This window comes from Piliocolobus tephrosceles, chromosome 12 (assembly GCF_002776525.5).
Source record: "Piliocolobus tephrosceles isolate RC106 chromosome 12, ASM277652v3, whole genome shotgun sequence".
NCBI lineage: Eukaryota > Metazoa > Chordata > Mammalia > Primates > Cercopithecidae > Piliocolobus > Piliocolobus tephrosceles.
Genome location: NC_045445.1, coordinates 94,854,142 through 94,875,032, shown reverse-complemented (window position 1 = coordinate 94,875,032; position 20,891 = coordinate 94,854,142). Strand labels below are relative to the sequence as shown.

Genomic DNA, 20,891 nt, shown 5'->3' with positions numbered 1-20,891 from the left:
TTTCTTTTTTTTTTTTTTTTTTTTTTGAGATGGAGTCTCACTGTGCTGCCCAGACTGGAGTGCAGTGACACCATCTCGGCTCATTGCAGCCTCCACCTCCCGGGTTCAAGAGATTCTCCTGCCTCAGTCTCCTGAGTAGCTGGGATTACAGGTGTGTGCCATCACGCCTGGCTATTTTTTAGTAGAGATGGGTTTCACCATGTTGGCCAGACTGGTCTTGAACTTCTGACCTCAAGTGATCTACCCGCCTTGGCCTCCCAAAGTGCAGGGATTGTAGGTGTGAGCCATCACTCCTGGCCTCAGTGATAAGTTTTACTAGATTTCCTGCCCACCACTATTTGTTTCCTTTTGCTTGGGATCTTTATTCTGATTTAATTTTTATTTTGCCAGTAGTTTTATCCAAAAGGAAACACAGGGCCAGGCGTGGTGGCTCATGCCTGTAATCCGAGCACTTCGGGAGGCTGAGGCGAGCCAATGACTTGAGGCCAGGAGTTTGAGACCAGCCTGGCCAACATGGCAAAACGCCGTCTTTTGTAAAAGTACAAAAATTAGCCAGGCACAGTGGTGCACGCCTGTAATCCCAGCTACTCCGGAGGCTGAGGCAGGAGATTTCCTTGAACCCAGGAGGTGGAGGTTGTAGTGAGCTGAGATGGCACCACTGCACTCCAGCCTGGGTGACAGAGCGAGACTCTGTCTCAAAAAAAAGAAAAGAAAAGAAAAAAGACAGGTGGTAATCTTTGCTCACCTGAAAATGTCTTTTTGTTACCTTCACGTAATAAGAATGATCTGTTGGTTAGAATTTTATCTCTTTATCTTTGGAGTTCAGAAATTTCATCAGGATATGTCCAGGGTATGTCTTTTTGGTTGTTAATCTTTTTTTTTTTTTCTGTTTTTCTTTTCTTTTTTTTTTTGAGGCAGGGTCTCTGTTGTCCAGGCTGGAGTGCAGGGGTGCCATCGTAGCTCACTGTAACTTTGAACTCCTGGGATCAACCAGTCCTCCTGCCTCAGCTTCCTGAGAGCTAGGACTACAGGCGCGCGCCACCACACTGGGCTAATTAAAAAGTTTTTTTTGTATAGACGAGGTCTCACTATGTTGCCTGGATTAGTCTCAAACTCCTGGTGTCAAGCGATCCTCCCACCTCAGCCTCCCAAAATGCTGGGATGACAGGGTGAGCCATGGCGCCCAGCCTTGGTTGTTAATCTTGTTGCTGCCTGTTTCTTTCCAATCTGAAACCTCAAGCCTATGTTCAACTTAAGGAACTTTCGTCTGTTATTTCAGAAAATTATTGCTTCTCCATTTGTACCCTTTTCTCTTTCAGGAACTCCTCTTGTTTAGATTTTAGCTTTCTTGGCTCTATTGTCCATTTTTTCTTTTATGTTTTTGCTCATCATTTCCATTTCTTTGAATTTTTGCTCTAAGTAAGCTCCCTCCTTTGGTCTTCTAGCTTATTAATTTGATTGTTAGTGATGTCTTTTTTGTTTTTCACTATTTCTATTGAATTTTTTTAAGAGACAGAGTCTCACTATGTTGCCTAGGCTGTTCTCGAACTCCTAGGGTCAAGTGATCCTCTTGCCTCAGCCTCCCAGCTAGCAACAGGCAGGTGCCACTGTGCCCAGCTTCAGTTTTGACTGTTAGAGCAGTCTGTGTTTGTGTATTTTTTTTTGAGAAATGGGGTTTAGCTATGTTGCCCAGGCTGGATTAGAACTCCTGGGCTCAAGGGATCCTCCTACCTTAACCTCCCATGTAGCTGGGACTACAGGTATGTGCCACTGCACCCGGCTTTTGAATTTTTATTCAGTGTCAAGTTTTGGGAAATCTTTTTTTCTCACACAGTTCCTTTGAAGTATCTTCTTGATTCTCCTTAAGAATTTGCAGTAGCTCAAGACTAGCCTGGCTAACATGGCGAAACCCCGTCTCTACTAAAAATATAAAAATTCGTATTTTTGTATATGAATTTGGGAGGCTGAGGCAGGAGAGTTGCTTGAACCTGGGAGACAGAGGTTGCAGTGAGCCCAGATCACACCACTGCACTCCATCCTGGGCAATAGAGCAAGGGTCAGTCTCAAAAAAAAAAAAAAAAAAAAAAGAATTTGCAGTAGAATTTAAGTTCTGTTTCCTACATTAACTCTGCAGTGGGAGTCAACTGATGTGATTGTGGAGCCTGTTCTCTGTGTGGTATTCTTGAGCTGTTCATATAATATATTTGTTTGTATATATCCTGACCTTCCAGAAACTCCTGTCTCTCTAGGAATTCCTTGAGCCCCATGAAGGTGGTAAGAATTAAAGGGAGCCATTCTTTCCAATAGGCCAACCGTGAACGGGATGAGAGATGGGACTTCTGATTGAAGAAGGGGAGAGGCCTCATAAGTTCCTGGGCTTTGCTAAGTCACGATTGGAGAAGTGGTGGATCTCTCCTTTTTGTATCTGAGGGAGGCGGCAGCATTTTGGCTGAGTAGGTCAAGTCCCTTTGGAGGCAATGGCCTGAGCAGGGTCAGTAGGAAGGGACAGTTGTTTCCCCACATACTGAGGGCATCTGCCCAGGCTTAGTGGGCTGGGACTCCTTAGATTGATTACCTTCTCATGGTGCCAACTCCCTCACCTCAGCCTGGCACTTAAATTGTTGAGTTGCCCCCAGTAGGAAGTTCTGAGGGAAAGAGGAGTCACAAGCACACATTCAGGTTACTCTCTGTACAGAATTCCTCTCAGAATTATTTGAGTTTGCAATGAAATAATGTTGCAAACATTATATCCAGTACTTCCTCCGATACTGTTGCTGCCATCCGCATCTCTTGTCTTGTGCTGAATCTAGACAGACATGGTATCTGAGGCTTCCTAGCTAGGTTCCCAGTGTGGCCTGGCCTTGATTCAGATGTCAACAAATACCGAGTAGGTAGATGACGGCTCTTTTCTTTCTCTCTTTTTTTTCTTTTGTAGAAAATAAAAAGCCAGGTGAAGGTACCAAGGGCCACAGGAAGATAAGTTGGCCCTGCCCTCAGGTAAGGCATGCCTGTTGTTGATGGGAAGGTCAAGAGCAGGTTGCTTGTCCCAGGAGAGGCCCACTAAACCCAGTACATATTGGGTGACTCTGGACAGAGTGCCACATTGGAGTCAGTGGATCTGGCTTTCCCTCCCTCTCTAGGTGGCCGCAGCAGAGAATCAGCAGCATTTTTCCCAAGCCATATGCAGCTTTGTGCTTGATTTACCTTGGTAGGGATTATCATTATCCCCATGTTTTAGTTGAGAAAACTGTCAGTGAGAAAGTTCCTAGGTTCAAGGTAACACAACTGGGATTTGAGACTGTCTGATTCTCAAGTCCCTGTTTCTTATGGAGAAGAGGGAGGCCAAAACATCATCTTTGGTTCCTGGATCTCCTGGTCCTGCTGGGAAAGGTGTGGGTAAGTAAGGCTTGGGAAAGAGCAATGAGAAGAAGGTATAGGCCAGAGAATGCTTGGGTTCTCACAGTTTAGCGTGGATGAAGCTCTCAAACTTTAACCAGTCCTCTAGAATCACCTGGAGGATGGGGGAAAACATCGATTGCTGGGCCCCACCTCAGAGTTTCTGATTCAGTAGGTCTGGCATGGCATCCGATGATTTGTATTTCTAGCAAGCTCCCAGGTGCTGCTGCTACTGCTGGTCTGAGGACCACTCTTTTGAGAGTCACTTGTCTGGAAAGGTTTTCCCTGGGCCTTGGGAAACCTTCCCAGCTGCCCTTCCCCTCTGAGAGGTCTCTTGTCAGTCCCTGCCTGGCTGTGGGAGAGAGGAGCTCTACCAGCCAGACGGGCAGATCTTTGGGGATGGAGCCCTTTTTGCCTACCTCTCCTTTCTTTGTCCCCACAACTACACTTCTCTGAGAAGCTTTAACTCCTGCTGCTCACCTTGGGAGTGGGAGGATGAGAGGATTGAGAGATAGAAGGGGCATTTATGAGGGGATATTGTCTTCCTTCTAGGGCTTCTTGCTGCCTTTTTGAGGTGATTTCCATGGGTTCATTACCTCTGTTTTTTTTTCTCTTATGTGGTGGCCAGACTGCAAAGCAAAATGGGAAGAAAGCAACCTCCAAAGTGCCCTCTGTACCTCATTTTGTTCACCCCAATGATCATGCCAATCAAGAGACTGAATTAAAGAAGAAGAGGGTAAGCTTTTTGCCTTGGTGGGGAGAGAGAGGGCCTGCCTTGAATGCCGGGTCTGCAGAAGTGTTGAATGGAACGGCAAAGGCAAGAGTTGTTAGGGTTGCTGAGGCTATTTGTGGAAGCTGGGAGAGCGGGAGGTTACCATGATACTGGATTTATGTCTCCATTTGCTCACCACCCAGTCCATTGCTGTCCGGCTTATGTTTCCACTGCTCTGCTGACACTACCCCTGCTGGCCTCATCAGCGCCTTCCCTGACATCACATTCATGGATATTGTTCTTCCCTCATCTTATCAGAATGCTCAGCATTTGAGGCCATGCTTTCTCTGAAGCACGTGGACTTTCTTGTCATCTCACTCTCCTGGATGTCTTTCTTCTTCTTTGACTAGCCACTGACAGTCTCTTTTGCCACTTTTTCCTCTTTCTTATTTTTTTTTTTTTGAGACAGAGTTTCACTTTGTTGCCCCGGCTGGAGTGCAATGGTGTGATCTCAGCTCACTGCAACCTCTACCACCCGGGTTCAAGCGATTCTCCTGCCTCAGCCTCCTGAGTAGCTGGGATTACTGGTGTACACCACCACGCCCGGCTAATTTTGTATTTTTAGTAGAGATGGGGTTTCACCATGTTGGTCAGGCTGGTCTTGAACTCCTGACTTCAGGTGATCCACCTGCCTCGGCCTCCCAAAGTGCTGAGATTACAGGTGTGAGCCACCCTGCCCGGCCTTCTTCCTTATCTTTAAATGATGAAGCGTCCCAAGACCTTGACTTCTTTCCATCTCTGGTCTTAAGTGGTTCCACCTGCCTAGGATACAGTCTCTCTCTGCTTTTTATACTCTCTTTTTATTTTTCTCTGCCACTCTTCCCTTCATCTCTCTTTTTCTTCTTCTCAAACCCTCATCTCCTGCTGTCATATCTTCCCTCTCCCTGGACCCTGCTCCTCCCACCTCTGCCATGTCGTGCCATTTCCTCTGTCTGTCACCCATCCGTCCCTTAGGCTGCAGACCCAGTCAGCTCCAGTCCCAGTGTGTTTTCACTTGTTAGGTTGAGGAGATGAGGGAGAAGCAGCAAGCTGCCCGGGAACATGAAAGACAAAAACGCAGGACCATCGAGAGCTACTGTCAGGATGTCCTAAGACGCCAGGAGGAGTTTGAGCGTAAGGTAAGAGTGCAGTCCTTGCCCCTGGGTAGGTTTGCTCAAAGCATCTTTCGCCGTTTTTCTGTGAAAGGGAAGAAGTTGTTGGAGGGGAACAAGGGAATCAGTGTAGAGACGATGGAAAACCGTGGGGAGGGTCAAAGGGAGGAAGGGAGGGATAGAGGGAGATAAAGGGCCATTTTGAGCCTTACCCGTGACTGGACACCCCTGGAGAGCTCCTCTCTCCCAAGGTTGAGTCTAAAGACTGGGGCTAGTGGTGGGATCGGGGGCTGGGAGAGTTACATGTGACCAGGGGATGGGGTTGGGGCAGAGGGAGCGAGAGTATGAGGAGAGGATTGAGAGACAGAGAGGAGCATATGTGAGGGAATGTTGTTTCCTTCTGGGGCTTCTTGCTGCCTTTTTGGCAGATGTTCTTGTCTCACACACAGAATACACGCTTGCCAGCTCATACTCCCTTTTCTGACATGCAGTGTGTATGCCTCCCCCATCCTATGTCCCTCATAGATTGTTTTTTTCACACCTCCCTCTTTCATCTCTCCCTTTCACACCCATGTGCACACTCAGGTCTCCACCTGGTGCTCAAGCACAGGCATGCACATAGTCACACACATGAACCATGGGGTTCTGTCCATTTTTCTTCCAGTTCCCAGCTTTATTGGTTGGTCAAAGCTACTTTTTGGTGGCCTGAGACTCCCATGATTTTTTTTTTAATTATTATTTTACTTTAAGTTCTAGGGTACATGTGCACAACGTGCAGGTTTGTTACATATGTATCCATGTGCCGTGTTAGTGTGCTGTACCCATTAACTCGTCATTCAGGTATATCTCCTGATGCTATCCCTCCCCCTCCACCCACCCCACGACAGGCCCCGGTGTGTGATGTTCCCCTTCCTGTGTCCAAGTGTTCTCATTGTTCAATTCCCACCTATGAGTGAGAACATGCGGTGTTTGGTTTTCTGTCCTTGCGATAGTTTGCTGAGAATGATAGTTTCCAGCTTCATCCATGTCCCTACAAAGGACATGAACTCACCCTTTTTTATGGCTGCATAGTATTCCATGGTGTATATGTGCCACATTTTCTTAATCCAGTCTATCATTGATGGACATTTGGGTTGGTTCCAAGTCTTTGCTATTGCGAATAGTGCTGCAGTAAACATAGGTGTGCCTGTGTCTTTATAGTAACATTATTTATAATCCTTTGGCTATATCCCCAGTAATGGGATGGCTGGGTCAAATGGTATTTCTAGTTCTAGATCCTTGAGGAATCGCCACACTGTCTTCCACAATGGTTGAACTAGTTTACAGTCCCACCAACAGTGTAAAAGTGTTCCTGTTTCTCCACATCCTCTCCAGCACCTGTTGTTTCCTGACTTTTTAATGATTGCCATTCTAACTGATGTGAGATGGTATCTCATTGCGGTTTTGATTTGCATTTCTCTGATGGCCAGGACTCACATGATTTTTTAAGCCTCCTATAGTTTCCAAAGCCCTGCTTCCCTTTCTCTCTCTCTCCCCCTCCTCCCCTGGACCCTTCTCTTTTTTTTCTCCTTTAGGAGGAAGTTTTGCAGGAATTAAATATGTTTCCTCAGCTGGATGACGAGGCCACAAGGAAGGCTTATTACAAGGAGTTTCGTAAGGTACAGGGTTCCATTTCTTCAGGCTTTCGGGGGAGGGTTCCAGTCCAGCCTCATTTCCTCTCCATTTCTGTTTTTTCCTGACTGAGATGGAGACTTTTGTTTCACGGGACTGCGTCACTGCTACCCTATCCTTTCCCTGCCCTTATCCCCTGGTCCTCTGCCCTGCAGGTGGTGGAATACTCTGATGTGATTCTGGAAGTCCTGGATGCCAGAGACCCATTAGGCTGCCGCTGCTTCCAAATGGAGGAGGCTGTCCTGCGAGCACAAGGCAACAAGAAGCTGGTCCTAGTCTTGAACAAGATTGGTGGGTGTTAGGCAGGATTGGGTGTGACAGGGAAGGTGGGCAGGCCATCTTTAACATCTAGCTTGGACCAGACACTGAACCCAGCAACTCAGCGATACTCATAATAGTCATTTAAAGTAGAAATTTTTGTTCTGATTTTCAAAGCCTGTATCACAGAGTATAGTACAAGTTAGGTGTGGAGTCCAAGCCTGTCTGCCTTTCAGTCTCCTGTTCTTGCCATTTCGAGCCTTCTCTGTGATTGGACAACCTTGGAGAGTTCCTCCTCCCTCAAACTGGAACTCAGACGGTCAGAGGAGCACATGGGCTCAGGAGTCACTCAGGTCTGGGGCTCGGCCCCTCACCTGTCCTGATTCTTTTCTCTGAGACACTGAATAAGTCATGCCACCTCCAAGAGCTCCCGTTTCTCTAGCTGTAAAATGGGCCATGAGTATCCCAACCTCATAGATTCGTTGTAAGAAGTAATGATAAAATGCTTGGTACATGGTGGTCAGTACTTCACACATGATAGCCATTCTTGTTAGGGTTATCTTTGACATTTGGCCCAACCCAGAATGATCCAGAGAGGGTATAGGAAACAATATTTGGGAGGCCTCTGATGCTCCTGGCGCTGTTTTGGAAAGAGAACGTTTGGAACCAGACAGCTAGTTTGTCCATTCCCTGAGGGAACAGAGGCTCCCTCAGGGAGGGTTAACGCAACCCATAGACCAGACTGTTCTTTCTAACTCCAACCTCTGGACTGGATGGGAATGACAGGGCCAGTCGAGAGACCTGTTGATGGTAGGTGGGCCTAGCTTTGGGTATGGGTGGAGGTGTCTTTGGAGGGAACCATGGAGGTATTGTTCTGCTTACCAGCCCCATCTGTTCCTATATTTACCCCAGACCTGGTCCCCAAGGAGGTTGTGGAGAAATGGCTGGATTACCTTCGGAATGAGTTGCCAACCGTGGCTTTCAAGGCCAGTACCCAGCATCAGATCAAAAACCTGGTAAGCCTGGGGCTAGGGTCATCTAGCCTCTTTCAGGGTAGTTTGGGGCCAGAGTTGGGGGAGTCGTGACTTGGACTGGAACCTCCAGCCCTTTAGTATTAGAACTGGGCCTTCAACTTTGAGCTTTTTGCTCCACCGAGAGACTTTGGTTTTTTTTTTTTTTTGAGACAGAGTTTCACTCTTGTTGCCCAGGTTGGAGTGCGATGGCGCAATCTCGGCTCACTGCAACCTCCACCTCCTGGGTTCAAATGATTCTCCTGCCTCAGCCTCCCAAGTAGCTGGGATTTTTTTTTTTTTTGAGACGGATTCTCGCTCTGTCGCCCAGGCTGGAGTGCAGTGGCCGGATCTCAGCTCACTGCAAGCTCCGCCTCCCGGGTTTACGCCATTCTCCTGCCTCAGCCTCCCGAGACTGGGACTACAGGCGCCCGCCACCTCGCCTGGCTAGTTTTTTGTATTTTTTAGTAGAGACGGGGTTTCACCTTGTTAGCCAGGATGGTCTTGATCGTCTGACCTCGTGATCTGCCCGTCTCAGCCTCCCACAGTGCTGGGATTACAGGCTTGAGCCACCGTGCCCGGCAAGTAGCTGGGATTATAAGTGCACGTCACCATGCCTTGCTAATTTTTGTATTTTTAGTAGAGATGGGGTTTCGCCATGTTGACCAGGCTTGTCTTGAACTCCTGACTTCAGGTGATCCACCTCCCTCGGCCTCCCAATGCGCTGGGATTACAGGCATGAGCCACCATGCCTGGCTGGTGACTTCTTAATATTAGTTTCACTTCACTTCTTCCTATATTATCACTCTTCAGAAAACATTTCTTTTTTTTCAGTTGTAAGGATAAAGCATAATGTCTATGGGGAATTTGTAAAATACAGTTAACTACTTGTTTATTTATTTATTTATTTATTTGAGACAGAGTCTCACTCTGTCACCCAGGCTGGAGTGCAATGGCGTGATCTTGACTCACTTCGCAACCGCTGCCTCCACCAGGTTCAAGCAATTCTCCTGCCTCAGCCTCCCGAGTAGCTGGGACTACAGGCGCGTGCCACCATGCCCGGCTAATTTTTGTATTTTTTGTAGAGATGGGGTTTTGCCATGTTGGCCAGGCTGGTCTCAAGCTCCTGACCTCAGGTGGTCCACCAGCCTTGGCCTCCCAAAGTGCTGGGCTTACAGGCGTGAGCCACTGCTCCCGGTCTAACTTTATTTTTTATTTTTTGAAACAAAGTCTCACTTTGTCACCCAGGCTGGAGTGCAGTGGCGCTATCTCGGCTCACTGCAATCTGTGCTTCCTGGGTTCAAGTGATTCTTGTGCCTCAGCCTCCAGAGTAGCTAGGATTGTGGCTAAGTTTTGTATTTTTTTTTTAGTAGAGATGGGGTTTCACCATGTTGGCCAGGCTGGTCTCGAACTCCAGATCTCAGGTGATCCACCAGCCTTGGCCTCCCAACATGCTAGGATTATAGGTGTGAGCCACTGTGCACAACCAACTACTTGTTAACTTTAAAAAATACATATACCTCCAATCATTTTTCTCTTTGAAACAAATCACAGTTCTTCCCAATTATATCATTAATAGAGAAATATGTATTCATTGTAAAATATTAATACAGAAACTGATTGCTTCTGGGAGAGAAATTGGATACTAAGGGACATTTTTTTCAATTTTGCATTGGATGTTAAACTTATAAAAAATAAAGTAGAAAAAATAAAATTAACTACAGATAAAGCTTAAATACCTTTTCACCAGTCTCCCTAATTCTAGTCTCTATTCATGCCCAGAGGTAACTACCATTGACAGTTTGGTGTGTATTCTTTCAGACTTTATTTTAGATACAGGGTCTCAATTGGTCATCCAGGCCTCAGTGCAGTGGTGTGATGATAGCTCATTGAAGCCTCAAACTCCTGGACTCAAGACATCCTCCTGCCTCAGCCTCCTGAGTACCTTGGACTATAGGTGCATGCCACCATGCCAGGCTAATTTTTATCTTTTATATTTTTGTAGAGATGGGGGTCTTGCTTTGTTGACCACTCTGGTCTCAAACTCCTGGCCTCAAGTGACCCTCCCATCTCAGCCTTCCAAAGTGTGGGGATTACAGGCGTTAAGCCACTGCACTCGGCCTTCTTCCAAATGTTATTCTGTGCTTTGGATATACATAGAAGTGTATATATAAAGAGGGAATACTGGTTGGAAGTATTATGTATATCATTCTGTGGCTTAGTTTTTTTTTTCTCTTGGACATCTTTCTATAGACATGTGCCTTTTGGATGCTGAATACAATTAGTTTGCAGTTTTTAATCGTTATAACCTGGGCTTCCACAAATACCCTTGCACGTGTCTCCTTGGCACATGGGCAGGTGTGTGTTTGTAGGTGAGGTAGAGAAAGGGAGTGGCTGGGTCATAGCCTTTCTGCATTTTACCTTTACCTCTACACTGAGGAATCGCCCTCCATGATAGCTGTACCAATTTGTACTCCCACCAGTGGGGTAGATTTGCACATGTCTCCTCGGCACATGGGCAAGTGTGTGTTTGTAGGTGAGGTAGAGAAAGGGAGTGGCTGGGTCATAGCCTTTCTGCATTTTACCTTTACCTAGACACTGAGGAATCACCCTCCATGATGGCTGTACCAATTTATGCTCCCACCAGTGGGGTAGATGAATGCGTGGGAGGGCCTCTTTTCCTGCACCCTTGGCAACATCTGATAGCATTAAACTGTTAAACTTTTCAGAAACATGATACCTTATTTACATTTTCTTGGCCTTTTTAAAATTTTCACTTTAATTTTTTTTGAGATGGATTTCGCTCTTGTTGCCCAGGCCGGAGTGGGATGGCACGATCTCGGCTCACTGCAACTTCTGCCTCCCAGGTTCAAGCGATTCTCTTCCCTCAGCCTCCCGAGTAGCTGGGATGATAGGCATGCGCCACCACGCCTGGCTAATTTTGTATTTTTAGTAGAGACAGGGTTTCACCATGTTGGTCAGGCTGATCTTGAACTCCTGACCTCAAGTGATCCACCTGCTTCAGCTTCCCAAAGTGCTGGGATTACAGGTGTGAGCCACCATGCCCAACTTCTTGGCCTTTTTGATGGCAAAAATAGAAGCTGCCTTTTCTTTTCTTTCTTTTTTTTTTTTCTTTTTTCTTTTTTGAGGTGACGTCTCACTCTATCGCCCAGGCTGGTGTGCACTGGTGCAGTATTGGGTCACTGCAACCTCTGCCTCCTGGGTTCAAGCGATTTTCCTGCCTCAGCCTCCCAAGTAGCTGGGATTACAGGCACATGCCACCATGCCCAGCTAATTTTTGTATTTTTAGAGACGTGGTTTTGCCATGTTGGCCAGGCTGGTCTTAAACTTGTGACCTCAAGTGATCCATCTGCCTTGGCCTCCCAAAGTGCTGTATTACAGGCATGAGCCACAGCACCCGGCCAGAAGCCACCTTTTCTAACAGCTGTATTTCATTTGTATTCCACTTTTAGGATATAGCTTTTTAACCTATTTCTTATTGGTGGATATATAGGCTAATTCCAATTTTGTGATATTGGAAACAATTCTGTGGCTGGGCGCGGTGCCTCATGCCTGTAATGCCAGCACTTTGGGAGGCCAAGGTGGGCAGACTGCTTGATGCCAGGAGTTTGAGACCAGCCTGACCAACATGGCGAAACCCTGTCTCTACTAAAAATACAAAAATTAGCCAGGTGTGGTGGCGCATGCCTGTAGTCCTAGCTACTTGGGAGGTTGAGGCATGAGAATCGTTTGAACCCAGCAGGTGGACGTTGCAGTGAGCCAAGATTGCACCCCACACTCCTGCCTGGGTGACAGAGTAAGACTCTGTCTCAAAGAAAAAAAGTAAGGGAAGAGGAGGGAGGGAATTCTGGGCAGAGGAGGTGACATCAGGAGTAAAGAGGTGGCATCGGGAGTAAAGGTTGGGATGGCCTTGTCCTGTGTGAGGAATTGAGGGAGGGTAGGCTGTGGGCCAGGCTCCCTCTCATCCCTGCGCAGGCAGGGAGGGTGGGCATCCCTGTTGTGCACACAGGGCACTGAAGCCTGGAGGAAGGAAGCAGGCTTTGCTGGACGTAGGCCTGTGAGAAGTAGACCTGGAGCTCAGACCTGCCCTATCTAGAGCCAGGATGCCATCCGGCCACTGCCAAGGGAGGCAAGTGACATGTGTCGAGGCAGAGGCAGGGGCGGAGAAGACTGGAGACACAAAGACAGTCGAGGGGAATGGGGAAGTGACACGTGTTCAAGATCTGTGTGAGAAGCCTTCTGTTTCAGGCTGAGGAGCTCAGTGATCATAGGGAGGCCCTGAAAGTTAAATCTGGGCTCAGACCTCATCTGCCGTCTGATGTCTCTTTAATATTCATTTCTTTTCCCAGAATCGTTGCAGCGTACCAGTAGATCAGGCCTCTGAGTCACTGCTGAAAAGCAAAGCCTGCTTTGGAGCTGAAAACCTCATGAGGGTTCTGGGGAACTATTGCCGCCTTGGTGAAGTGCGCACCCACATTCGTGTGGGTGTTGTGGGTAAGACCTGCTGGGTGGTCATGGGGCCCAGGCTTCTTTCTTGGGCGGACACTTCACTGGGGGAAAGGATCCTGGGAGCTTCGTCGTCTTCTAGGGGAAGAGAGGAGTGGTTCAGGAAGGGTTTCGTGACTTGTAACTTGGATGGGTGGGCATCACTGTGTATTGAGTATTAGATCTATGGAGCAAATGCAGGGTGCCAGGCTTGGAGTTGGCACCATCTCATCCTATCAGAGCTGTGGGAGGGTGGGGTGACCATCTACCTTTTACAGATGAGAATTCTGAGTAAGGCCCAGAGAAGGACAAAGGGACTTTTGGAGCCCAGCCTTGTGCAAGACAAGGCAGAGCTGAGGATCAAACCTAGGCCTTTCTGGAACATAGGTTCCTGAGGGAGGGATGATGGGAATGGAGTAGGGAAATGGAGAGAGGCAGAGATATATCACCAGAGAGAGAATGTGAAGCCATGTGAGAAAGACATTGGAGAGAGAGCTAGACACTGAGAGGGTATAGGTATGCATACCGGGATAGATACAGAAGAAGACACAGAGAACGCACTGGGAAGCCAGATGGCAGGGTTGGTGGGGAATGGAAAGAGGAGACAAATTTACATAATGGAGGCATGCAAAGAGGGGGATACAATCAGAAGCACCAAAAGGGACGTAGAGACAGATATGCATACAAAGATCTGCTGAGGGAGGCATAGGAAGGGCAGAGATAACCCAGGTATGTAGAGAGGCAGACGTATTCCTAAAGAAAGAATGAGAGAGACAAACACACTACAGGGATAGAGACAGATTCAGCGAGAGAGATACATGGAAGCAGACTGGACAAGGCTGTAGATACAGAGGAACACATACACATAGCTCTTAAGTACACATACAGATCCACAAACACATACACAGACCCACGCTACAGACCCAGAGATCCAGAGGAGGCACATTTAGAGAGACAGAACCAGAGTCAAAATGCATGCAGACCAAGCCCTTCCCCCACACACCCACCCCAGTGCTACTCCCTCAACGCACATAGAACCACAAGGAGGGCTGGATGTGGCAGCTCATTCATGCCTGTAGCCCCAGCACTTTGGGAGGCTGAGGTGCACAGATCACTTGAGGTCAGGAGTTTTGAGACCAGCATGGCCAACATGGCAAAACCCCATGTCTACTAAAAACACAAAAATTAGCTGGGTGTGGTGGCGGGCATCTGTAATCTCAGGTACTCGGAAGGCCGAGGCAGGAGAATAGCTTGAATCTGGGAGGTGGAGGTTACAATGAGTTGAGATCATGCCACTGTTGAGATCCAGCCTGGGCAACAGAACAAGACTCTGTCTCAACGAAAAGAAGACACACATGTGCCCACATATACTTTGACCCTTGAACATAATCACGTACCCAGAGTCACAGAGGGACACAAATACACAGACATGTCACGATGAGGCAGGTATGTGTACCTGTACAGAGAGAAATAGAGACATACAGAGAGGAGGTTAAGGAGGCGCAGACAGGGAGAGAGTAGAAGAGACGCTGTGAGACACATACAGAGAGGCGCCCACGAAGTGACCAGCCCACAGAGACAAGGAGCGTGGACAGAGGCTGACAGGAGTTGGCATGGAGGGAATTACAAATAGAGGCAGAATTGATGGGGTGGAGAGAATCAGAAAAGAACAATGACCAGAATGAGAGACAGACAAATTGGCAGAGAAAGAGGTACTTAGATACAGAGGCACAGAGAGAAACAAAGATAAGATAGAGAAAGAGACTGAGTGGGAGAGACAAGAAAAGGAAAAAGTGGTGATACTGAGAATGGGAATGACCAGAGAGAGAGAGAGAGAGAGAGAGACAGACGGAGAGAGACAGACAGAGAGAGACAGAGAGACAGAGAGAGACAGAGAGAGACAGAGAGAGAGAGACAGACGGAGAGAGACAGACAGAGAGAGAGAAAGACAGAGAGAGAGAGACAGAGAGAGACAGAGAGAGACAGAGACGGAGAGAGACAGAGAGAGAGACAGATGGAGAGAGAGACAGAGACAGAGAGACAGACAGAGAGACACAGAGAGAGACAGAGAGAGACAGAGACGGAGAGAGAGAGAGAGAGAGACAGATGGAGAGAGAGACAGAGAGAGACAGAGAGAGACAGAGAGAGACAGACAGAGAGAGAGAGAGAGGCAGAGAGACAGAGACTTCCATGCACGGCGATATTTAGAATGAGAATGACCTAGAGAGAGGGAGGCCGGAGAGAGGCGTGCAGAGGCTTCATGCATGAGAGGTATACTTAGACATACACTTTTTTTTTCTTTAGGCAATCAGCTCTCTCGGGTTGAAACAAGTATATGCTTGAGACAATAGTACACACATGTAAATTGAGCACATACAGAAAGAGAACGGTGAGAATGAGGCCCAGTGAGGGGAAACACAAAGACATCCACAGGCTGAGAATGGCTGACAGATGCCCAAACAGCAAAATACACACCTCAGGTAGACAGCTGCACAGAGAGACTGGCATCTGGAGATGACCTCCATCCCCATCCATGGAATGATACACCCAGACGGGTTGTTCTCTGTTTCTTAGACATTTCTTGATATCCACCTTCTGTTGGATTGTGCCACTGAGACCTTGCATTAAGGACCTCTGCCTGGCTGATTGTGGGTGGGAGGTTGGTGTCACATCTAGAGAGAGGGACATACCTATCTAGCATGCTCACAAATGGAGGGGAGAGGTAGAAAGGCCCTGTAGGGGCTTTGTCAGGGCCTGGGGTGGAAAGGGAGGAGGCCAGGCTCAATTTTTTGGTTTCCCCATGGCCTGGTTACTGCCCCTGGCTGGGCCTCCCTCACACAGGCTGGCCTGAGTGTTCCTGAGGGCCTCTTCTGCCCTGAGCCATCTGCTGCTACTTTGTAGGTCTTCCCAATGTTGGGAAGAGCAGCCTGATCAATAGCCTGAAGCGCAGCCGCGCATGCAGCGTGGGAGCTGTTCCTGGAATTACCAAGTAAGCACCTGCCTGCTCCCGCACTCCACAATTCCTTGACCCTACCATTTCCCCCCAACTGCCATGCCTTCAGCCCCTGTCCCTTTCCTTATCGTGGACCATCCCCCGATGCTTTCCCCAGGCATGGGAGTCTCATAGCCCTCATTTTCCTGACACGCCCTAGGTGTAGGCAGGTCCCCAGATGGGTGGTTCCGATTAGCGCCTTGAAGCTTCTGAATAACCACGCAAGATTGGGCTACTAATGGGAGCTCTGTTGAGTGGATGAAGCAGCTGAGGCTTGGAGAGTCAAGCTTGCCCAAGGGTCCTGCAGCTCAGTCCCCAGTGGAAGATGCTAGATTAGAAATAGCCTCGGCCGGGCGCGGTGGCTCAAGCCTGTAATCCCAGTATTTTGGGAGGCCGAGGCGGGCGGATCACGAGGTCAGGCGATCGAGACCATCCTGGCTAACACGGTGAAACCCCGTCTCTACTAAAAAAATACAAAAAACTAGCCGGGCGACGTGGCGGCGCCTGTAGTCCCAGCTACTCGGGAGGCTGAGGCAGGAGAATGGCGTGAACCCAGGAGGCGGAGCTTGCAGTGAGCTGAGATCCGGCCACTGCACTCCAGCCTGGGCGACAGAGCGAGACTCCGTCTCAAAAAAAAAAAAAAAGAAATAGCCTCAAGTCTGTAGAGCCCCAGTCACCCCTCCTCCAGCTCTATATCTCTCCACCTTCATCTCTAATAACACCTTCCCCTCACTCCTTTACACCCCCACATCCCAGACCCACCTTCGTGATTGGGGCCTCTACGATGCCAGCCACATCCAATCTTTCTTCTTCCCTGCCCCCAGATTCATGCAGGAGGTCTACCTGGACAAGTTCATCCGCCTGCTGGATGCTCCAGGCATTGTCCCAGGGCCCAACTCAGAGGTGGGCACCATCCTGCGTAACTGCGTCCACGTGCAGAAGCTGGCAGACCCTGTGACCCCAGTGGAGACCATCCTGCAGCGCTGCAACCTGGAGGAGGTCTGCAGCAGAGCCCTGGCCGATGCCCTGCCCTACTCCAAGGGCCCTTCATTCTTCCTCATGACTTCTCTCCTTCCTCCCGTCACCAGATTTCCAACTATTATGGCGTCTCTGGGTTCCAGACCACTGAGCACTTTCTTACGGCAGTGGCCCACCGTTTGGGGAAGAAGAAGAAGGGAGGCTTATACAGTCAGGAACAGGCAGCCAAAGCTGTCCTAGCTGACTGGGTGAGGTGAGGAGGAGGTTAGGGGTAAGGGTGAGGCCCACTGGGAGCCTGGCTCCACAAAGGCTCATCTGTGCTTATTGCCGTTGGGGCAGCTTGACTTCCTGGGTCTTGGGGCAGAGGATGGCCAAGGTGCCAGGTCATGTCCTGCTCGAGACTTTATGCCCAGTGATTATCCAGCAACTCAACTCCTTGTTCAGAAGCCAGTGTCTGGGTTTTCTTGTTCCCTTACTGTTTCTGGCCTGCAAACTCATCGTCTCTTGGATTGTCATTGGTTCTCTCAGTGACAGCACCACTAATCTCCCCTATTTCCCAATGCAGCGGGAAGATTAGCTTCTATATACCACCACCACCCACTCACACTCTGCCTACCCATCTCAGTGCTGAGATTGTTAAGGAAATGACCGAGGTCTTTGATATCGAGGATACTGAGCAGGCCAATGAAGACACCATGGAATGTAAGTGTGGGCAGGGTGGGTCCACTTGGTCTTGCACTAGTGGGGCCACGCAGACCTGACAGCAAATCCCACATTTGACCTCCCGCTTCCTTGGCCCTACTTGGGCTTTGGGCAAGTTGCTTAAGCAGCTCGAGGCCTAATTTCTTTTCCTGCAAGGTGGGGAATTCTAATCTGGCCCTGGCAGGGAGGGTGGGGGTTAGGGGGAGGGTGGTTGCGAGCTTTTGGTAGATACGAAAGAAGGTACCTGGTACCCATTGAGGTGCTCTGGAAATGTGAGGCTCCATTCCTGTCTCTTGGGACCTGGAATGGACTGAGACGTTCTCTCAAAAACTCTCTAATGTTGCCTTAGGCTTTTTCACAACCATTTCAGGTCCATTTCTAGATTTTCCTTCTTACTCCCATTGGTGAATAAGGTACCCAAGTCACAGAAAGCTGATATTTGCCAAAGGATGTCAGCAGAGGTGCGTTTGACCCGGTTCTCCTGCCCTGTTGAAGACTCTTCCAGCTCAGAGAAGCTGGGTGTCTAAAAGTATAGACTGCCTGGATTCAAATCCGAGCTTTGTTTCCTTTTTACTGTGTGATGCTAAACAAATTACTTCGCTTCTTTGTCTCAATGATGTTATCTGTAAAATGGGGACAATAAGTCCACCCGATAAGGTAGTTATGAGGATTTATTTAATATGTAAAAGACATTTAGAACAACAGTGCCTGGCATTTAGTAAATAGATGCTCAGTAAATATTAATTTTTATTAAGATGCTTATTTGCTGGGGAGCAGAGATGTGACTCTAGAAACTCCTGAGAATGTTTGCTCTCCTCAGATATTACTCTCTGCAGCCCTGGCTTGTGGCTCCCTGCTTCATTCTCTACACTGCCTAAGGAAGGTATCCAGTGCCCTCTGGGCTTGTCTATAGACATTATGGGGTAGTTGAGGAAGCCTTGGCTAGCCTGGCTTCTAGATACTCTATTTTTTTCTCTTGAGGTCCAGTAGTTTTCCTTCTCTGGATCTTTTAGTGTCCTTGTATTACACACGAGGTTGAGAGGACTTGCCTGCTTTCTAGTTTATATCCCATGTGGCTTTGGGCAAGTCATCCCCCTGTCTCAATTTGTTTCTTCTTTTTTTTTTTGAGGCAGAGTCTTGCTTTGTTGCCCAGGCTGGAGTGCAGTGGTATGATCTGGGCTTACTGCAGTCTCTGCCTCCTGGGGTCAAGTGATTCTTGTGCCTCAGCCGCCTGAGTAGCTGGGACTGGAGGTGTGCACCACCATGCCTGGCTAATTTTTTAATTTTTAGTAGAGATGGGGTTTTGCCATGTTGGCCAGGCTGGTCTCGAACTCCTGGCTTCAAGCAATCCACCTGCCTTGGCCTCCCAAAGTGCTGGGATTACAGGCATGAGCCACTGCACCTGGCCTTAGTTTCCTCCTCTGTTAAGTAGGGCAGTTGAGAAGGGTTTGAGCTTATGTTCTTATGATGATGCTCGACACTGGCAGGATGTGAGGGCAAGAGGTGCTCCATCACTGAGAATGCATTTTGGCGAAAGATTGAGGTCTGAGAAATTGAGAAGACGGTGAGGAACAGGTTAGTGGTGAGCGTTTTCTGAAGGAGGTGGCCCTAGTGCTGGATCTTGAAGGGTGAGTAGGGATTAGAAGGCTAAGTGTAGGGAATAGGGGCAAAATTATACAAGCAGGCATAAGAGTCGTGGGGCACAGGGCAGTGGGCACATCTGAGGGTTGCAGTAGAGGCCAGCTCCAGGCAAGGGACCAGAGAGAGGAGGAGAAAGTCTGGTCCTGGGGAGGGAATCCCAGTGCCTGCCATTTACAGAGCAGCATCTTGGGCCAGAGCATTGCAGACATGTGCCGTGTCTCACAGCAGCCCAGTGTGAAGAGGGCTTGTGGAATTCCCATTTTCCAAATGAGGAAGCTGAAGCTCTGAGTCCAGCTCCCAGCAATTGCGTGAATGTCCTACTGCAAAACCCATGCGTTTAATTCTTAGTCATGTGGCCTCTCAGCAGGAGTGAAAAGTTCCTGCACCTGACTTCCCTGGGAAGCATCTGTGTATCCTTTTCACCGAGGCCTGACCAGGGGGTCTGGCAACAGAGGGGAGCCAGGGCCCTGACAGTGGTGTTGGTTGTGTTAAAGGCTTGGCCGCTGGAGAATCTGATGAGCTGTTGGGTGACACGGACCCACTTGAAATGGAGATCAAGTTGCTCCATTCTCCGATGACGAAAATAGCAGATGCCATAGAAAATAAAACCACCGTGTATAAGGTACCTGTCATCTTTGTTCATGGCAATCCTCTTCTCTCCCCAGGGCTCTGGGAAGTGGTCAGTCCCTTTTACCTGCCTTTCGTGTGGTGAGATGTGGGTGGTTCACTTGCTCCCAGTGGGCTTCTGGATGCCTGGCCTAGTGCATCCTTTACCAAGCAATGACAGGTCCAGGAAGCAGGTATGCTTTGTAAGGCACCTTTCCCAGCCCTGGTTCTAGCCCACAGAATAGGTATCACTATCTAGCCACTCAGTTGTCCAACTTGCAAATGACTCTTTCTTCTCCCTAACTAGTACCAGGATTTTTTTTTTTCTTTTGAGACAGAGTCTTACTCTGTCACCCAGACTGCAGTGCAGTGCCGTGATCTCGGCTCATTGCAACTTCCTCCTCCCAGGTTCATGTGATTCTCCTGCCTGAGCCTCCCAATTAGCTGGGATTACAGGCATGCGCCACGACACCCGGCTAATTTTTGTATTTTTAGTAGAGACAGGGTTTTGCTATGTTGGCCAGGCTGGTCTCGAACCTCCGACCTCGGGTGATCTGCCTGCCTTGGCCTTCCAAAGTGCTAGGATTGCAGGCATGAGCCACCACGCCTGGCCTGGGATCTTATACTCTGTCAGTCACCGAGACCTATGTCTTCTCCCTCCTAAATCTTTTGACAAGCTTTTCATCCTTTTCATCCCTACCATTCCTGTAACCCTAAACTAAACTTCCAGCCCTCACTTACTTGGACATATGTCCCAAGGTTGGTTTCTTTCTTTCTTTCTCTTTCTCTTTCTTTTCTTTTCTCTTCTCTTCTCTTCTCTTCTCTTCTCTTCTCTTCTCTTCTCTTCTCTTTTCTTCTTTCTTTCTTTCTTTCTTTCTTTCTTTCTTTCTTTCTTTCTTTCTTTCTTTCTTTCTTTCTTTCTTTCTTCCCTTCTTACTTTCTTTCTTTTCTTCCTTTTCTCCTTCCTTCCTTCCTTCTTTCTTTCCTTCTTCCTTTCTTTTCTTTTCTTTCTTTCTTTCCTTCTTTCTTTTTCTTTTCTTTTCTTTTCTTTTCTTTTCTTTTCTTTTCTTTTCTTTTCTTTTCTTTTCTTTTCTTTTCTTTTCTTTTCTTTTCTTTTCTTTTCTTTCTGTCTTGACAGAAACTCGCTCTGCCGCCTAGGCTGAAGTGCAGTGGCGTGCTCTTAGCTCACTGCAACCTCCACCTCCTGGGTTCAAGCAATTCTCCTGCCTCAGCCTCCCGAGCAGCTGGGACTACAGGTGCCCGCCACC

At 48.3% G+C, this 20,891-nt stretch overlaps 1 protein-coding gene across 2 annotated transcripts in view; it reads left to right on the top strand.

The window, feature by feature from the left end:
- GNL3L (G protein nucleolar 3 like) overlaps positions 1–20,891 on the top strand; it is a 39,594-nt gene that overhangs the window by 10,076 nt on the left and 8,627 nt on the right. For both annotated transcript variants that reach the window (XM_026451705.1, XM_026451706.1), the window contains exons 3-14: positions 2,936–2,997; positions 4,025–4,132; positions 5,170–5,286; positions 6,834–6,917; positions 7,086–7,221; positions 8,101–8,204; positions 12,569–12,713; positions 15,606–15,693; positions 16,521–16,695; positions 16,785–16,927; positions 17,240–17,376; positions 19,512–19,639. In XM_026451705.1, the coding sequence (XP_026307490.1) occupies positions 2,936–2,997; positions 4,025–4,132; positions 5,170–5,286; positions 6,834–6,917; positions 7,086–7,221; positions 8,101–8,204; positions 12,569–12,713; positions 15,606–15,693; positions 16,521–16,695; positions 16,785–16,927; positions 17,240–17,376; positions 19,512–19,639 (1,427 nt within the window). The remainder of the gene's footprint in view (positions 1–2,935; positions 2,998–4,024; positions 4,133–5,169; positions 5,287–6,833; positions 6,918–7,085; positions 7,222–8,100; positions 8,205–12,568; positions 12,714–15,605; positions 15,694–16,520; positions 16,696–16,784; positions 16,928–17,239; positions 17,377–19,511; positions 19,640–20,891) is intronic.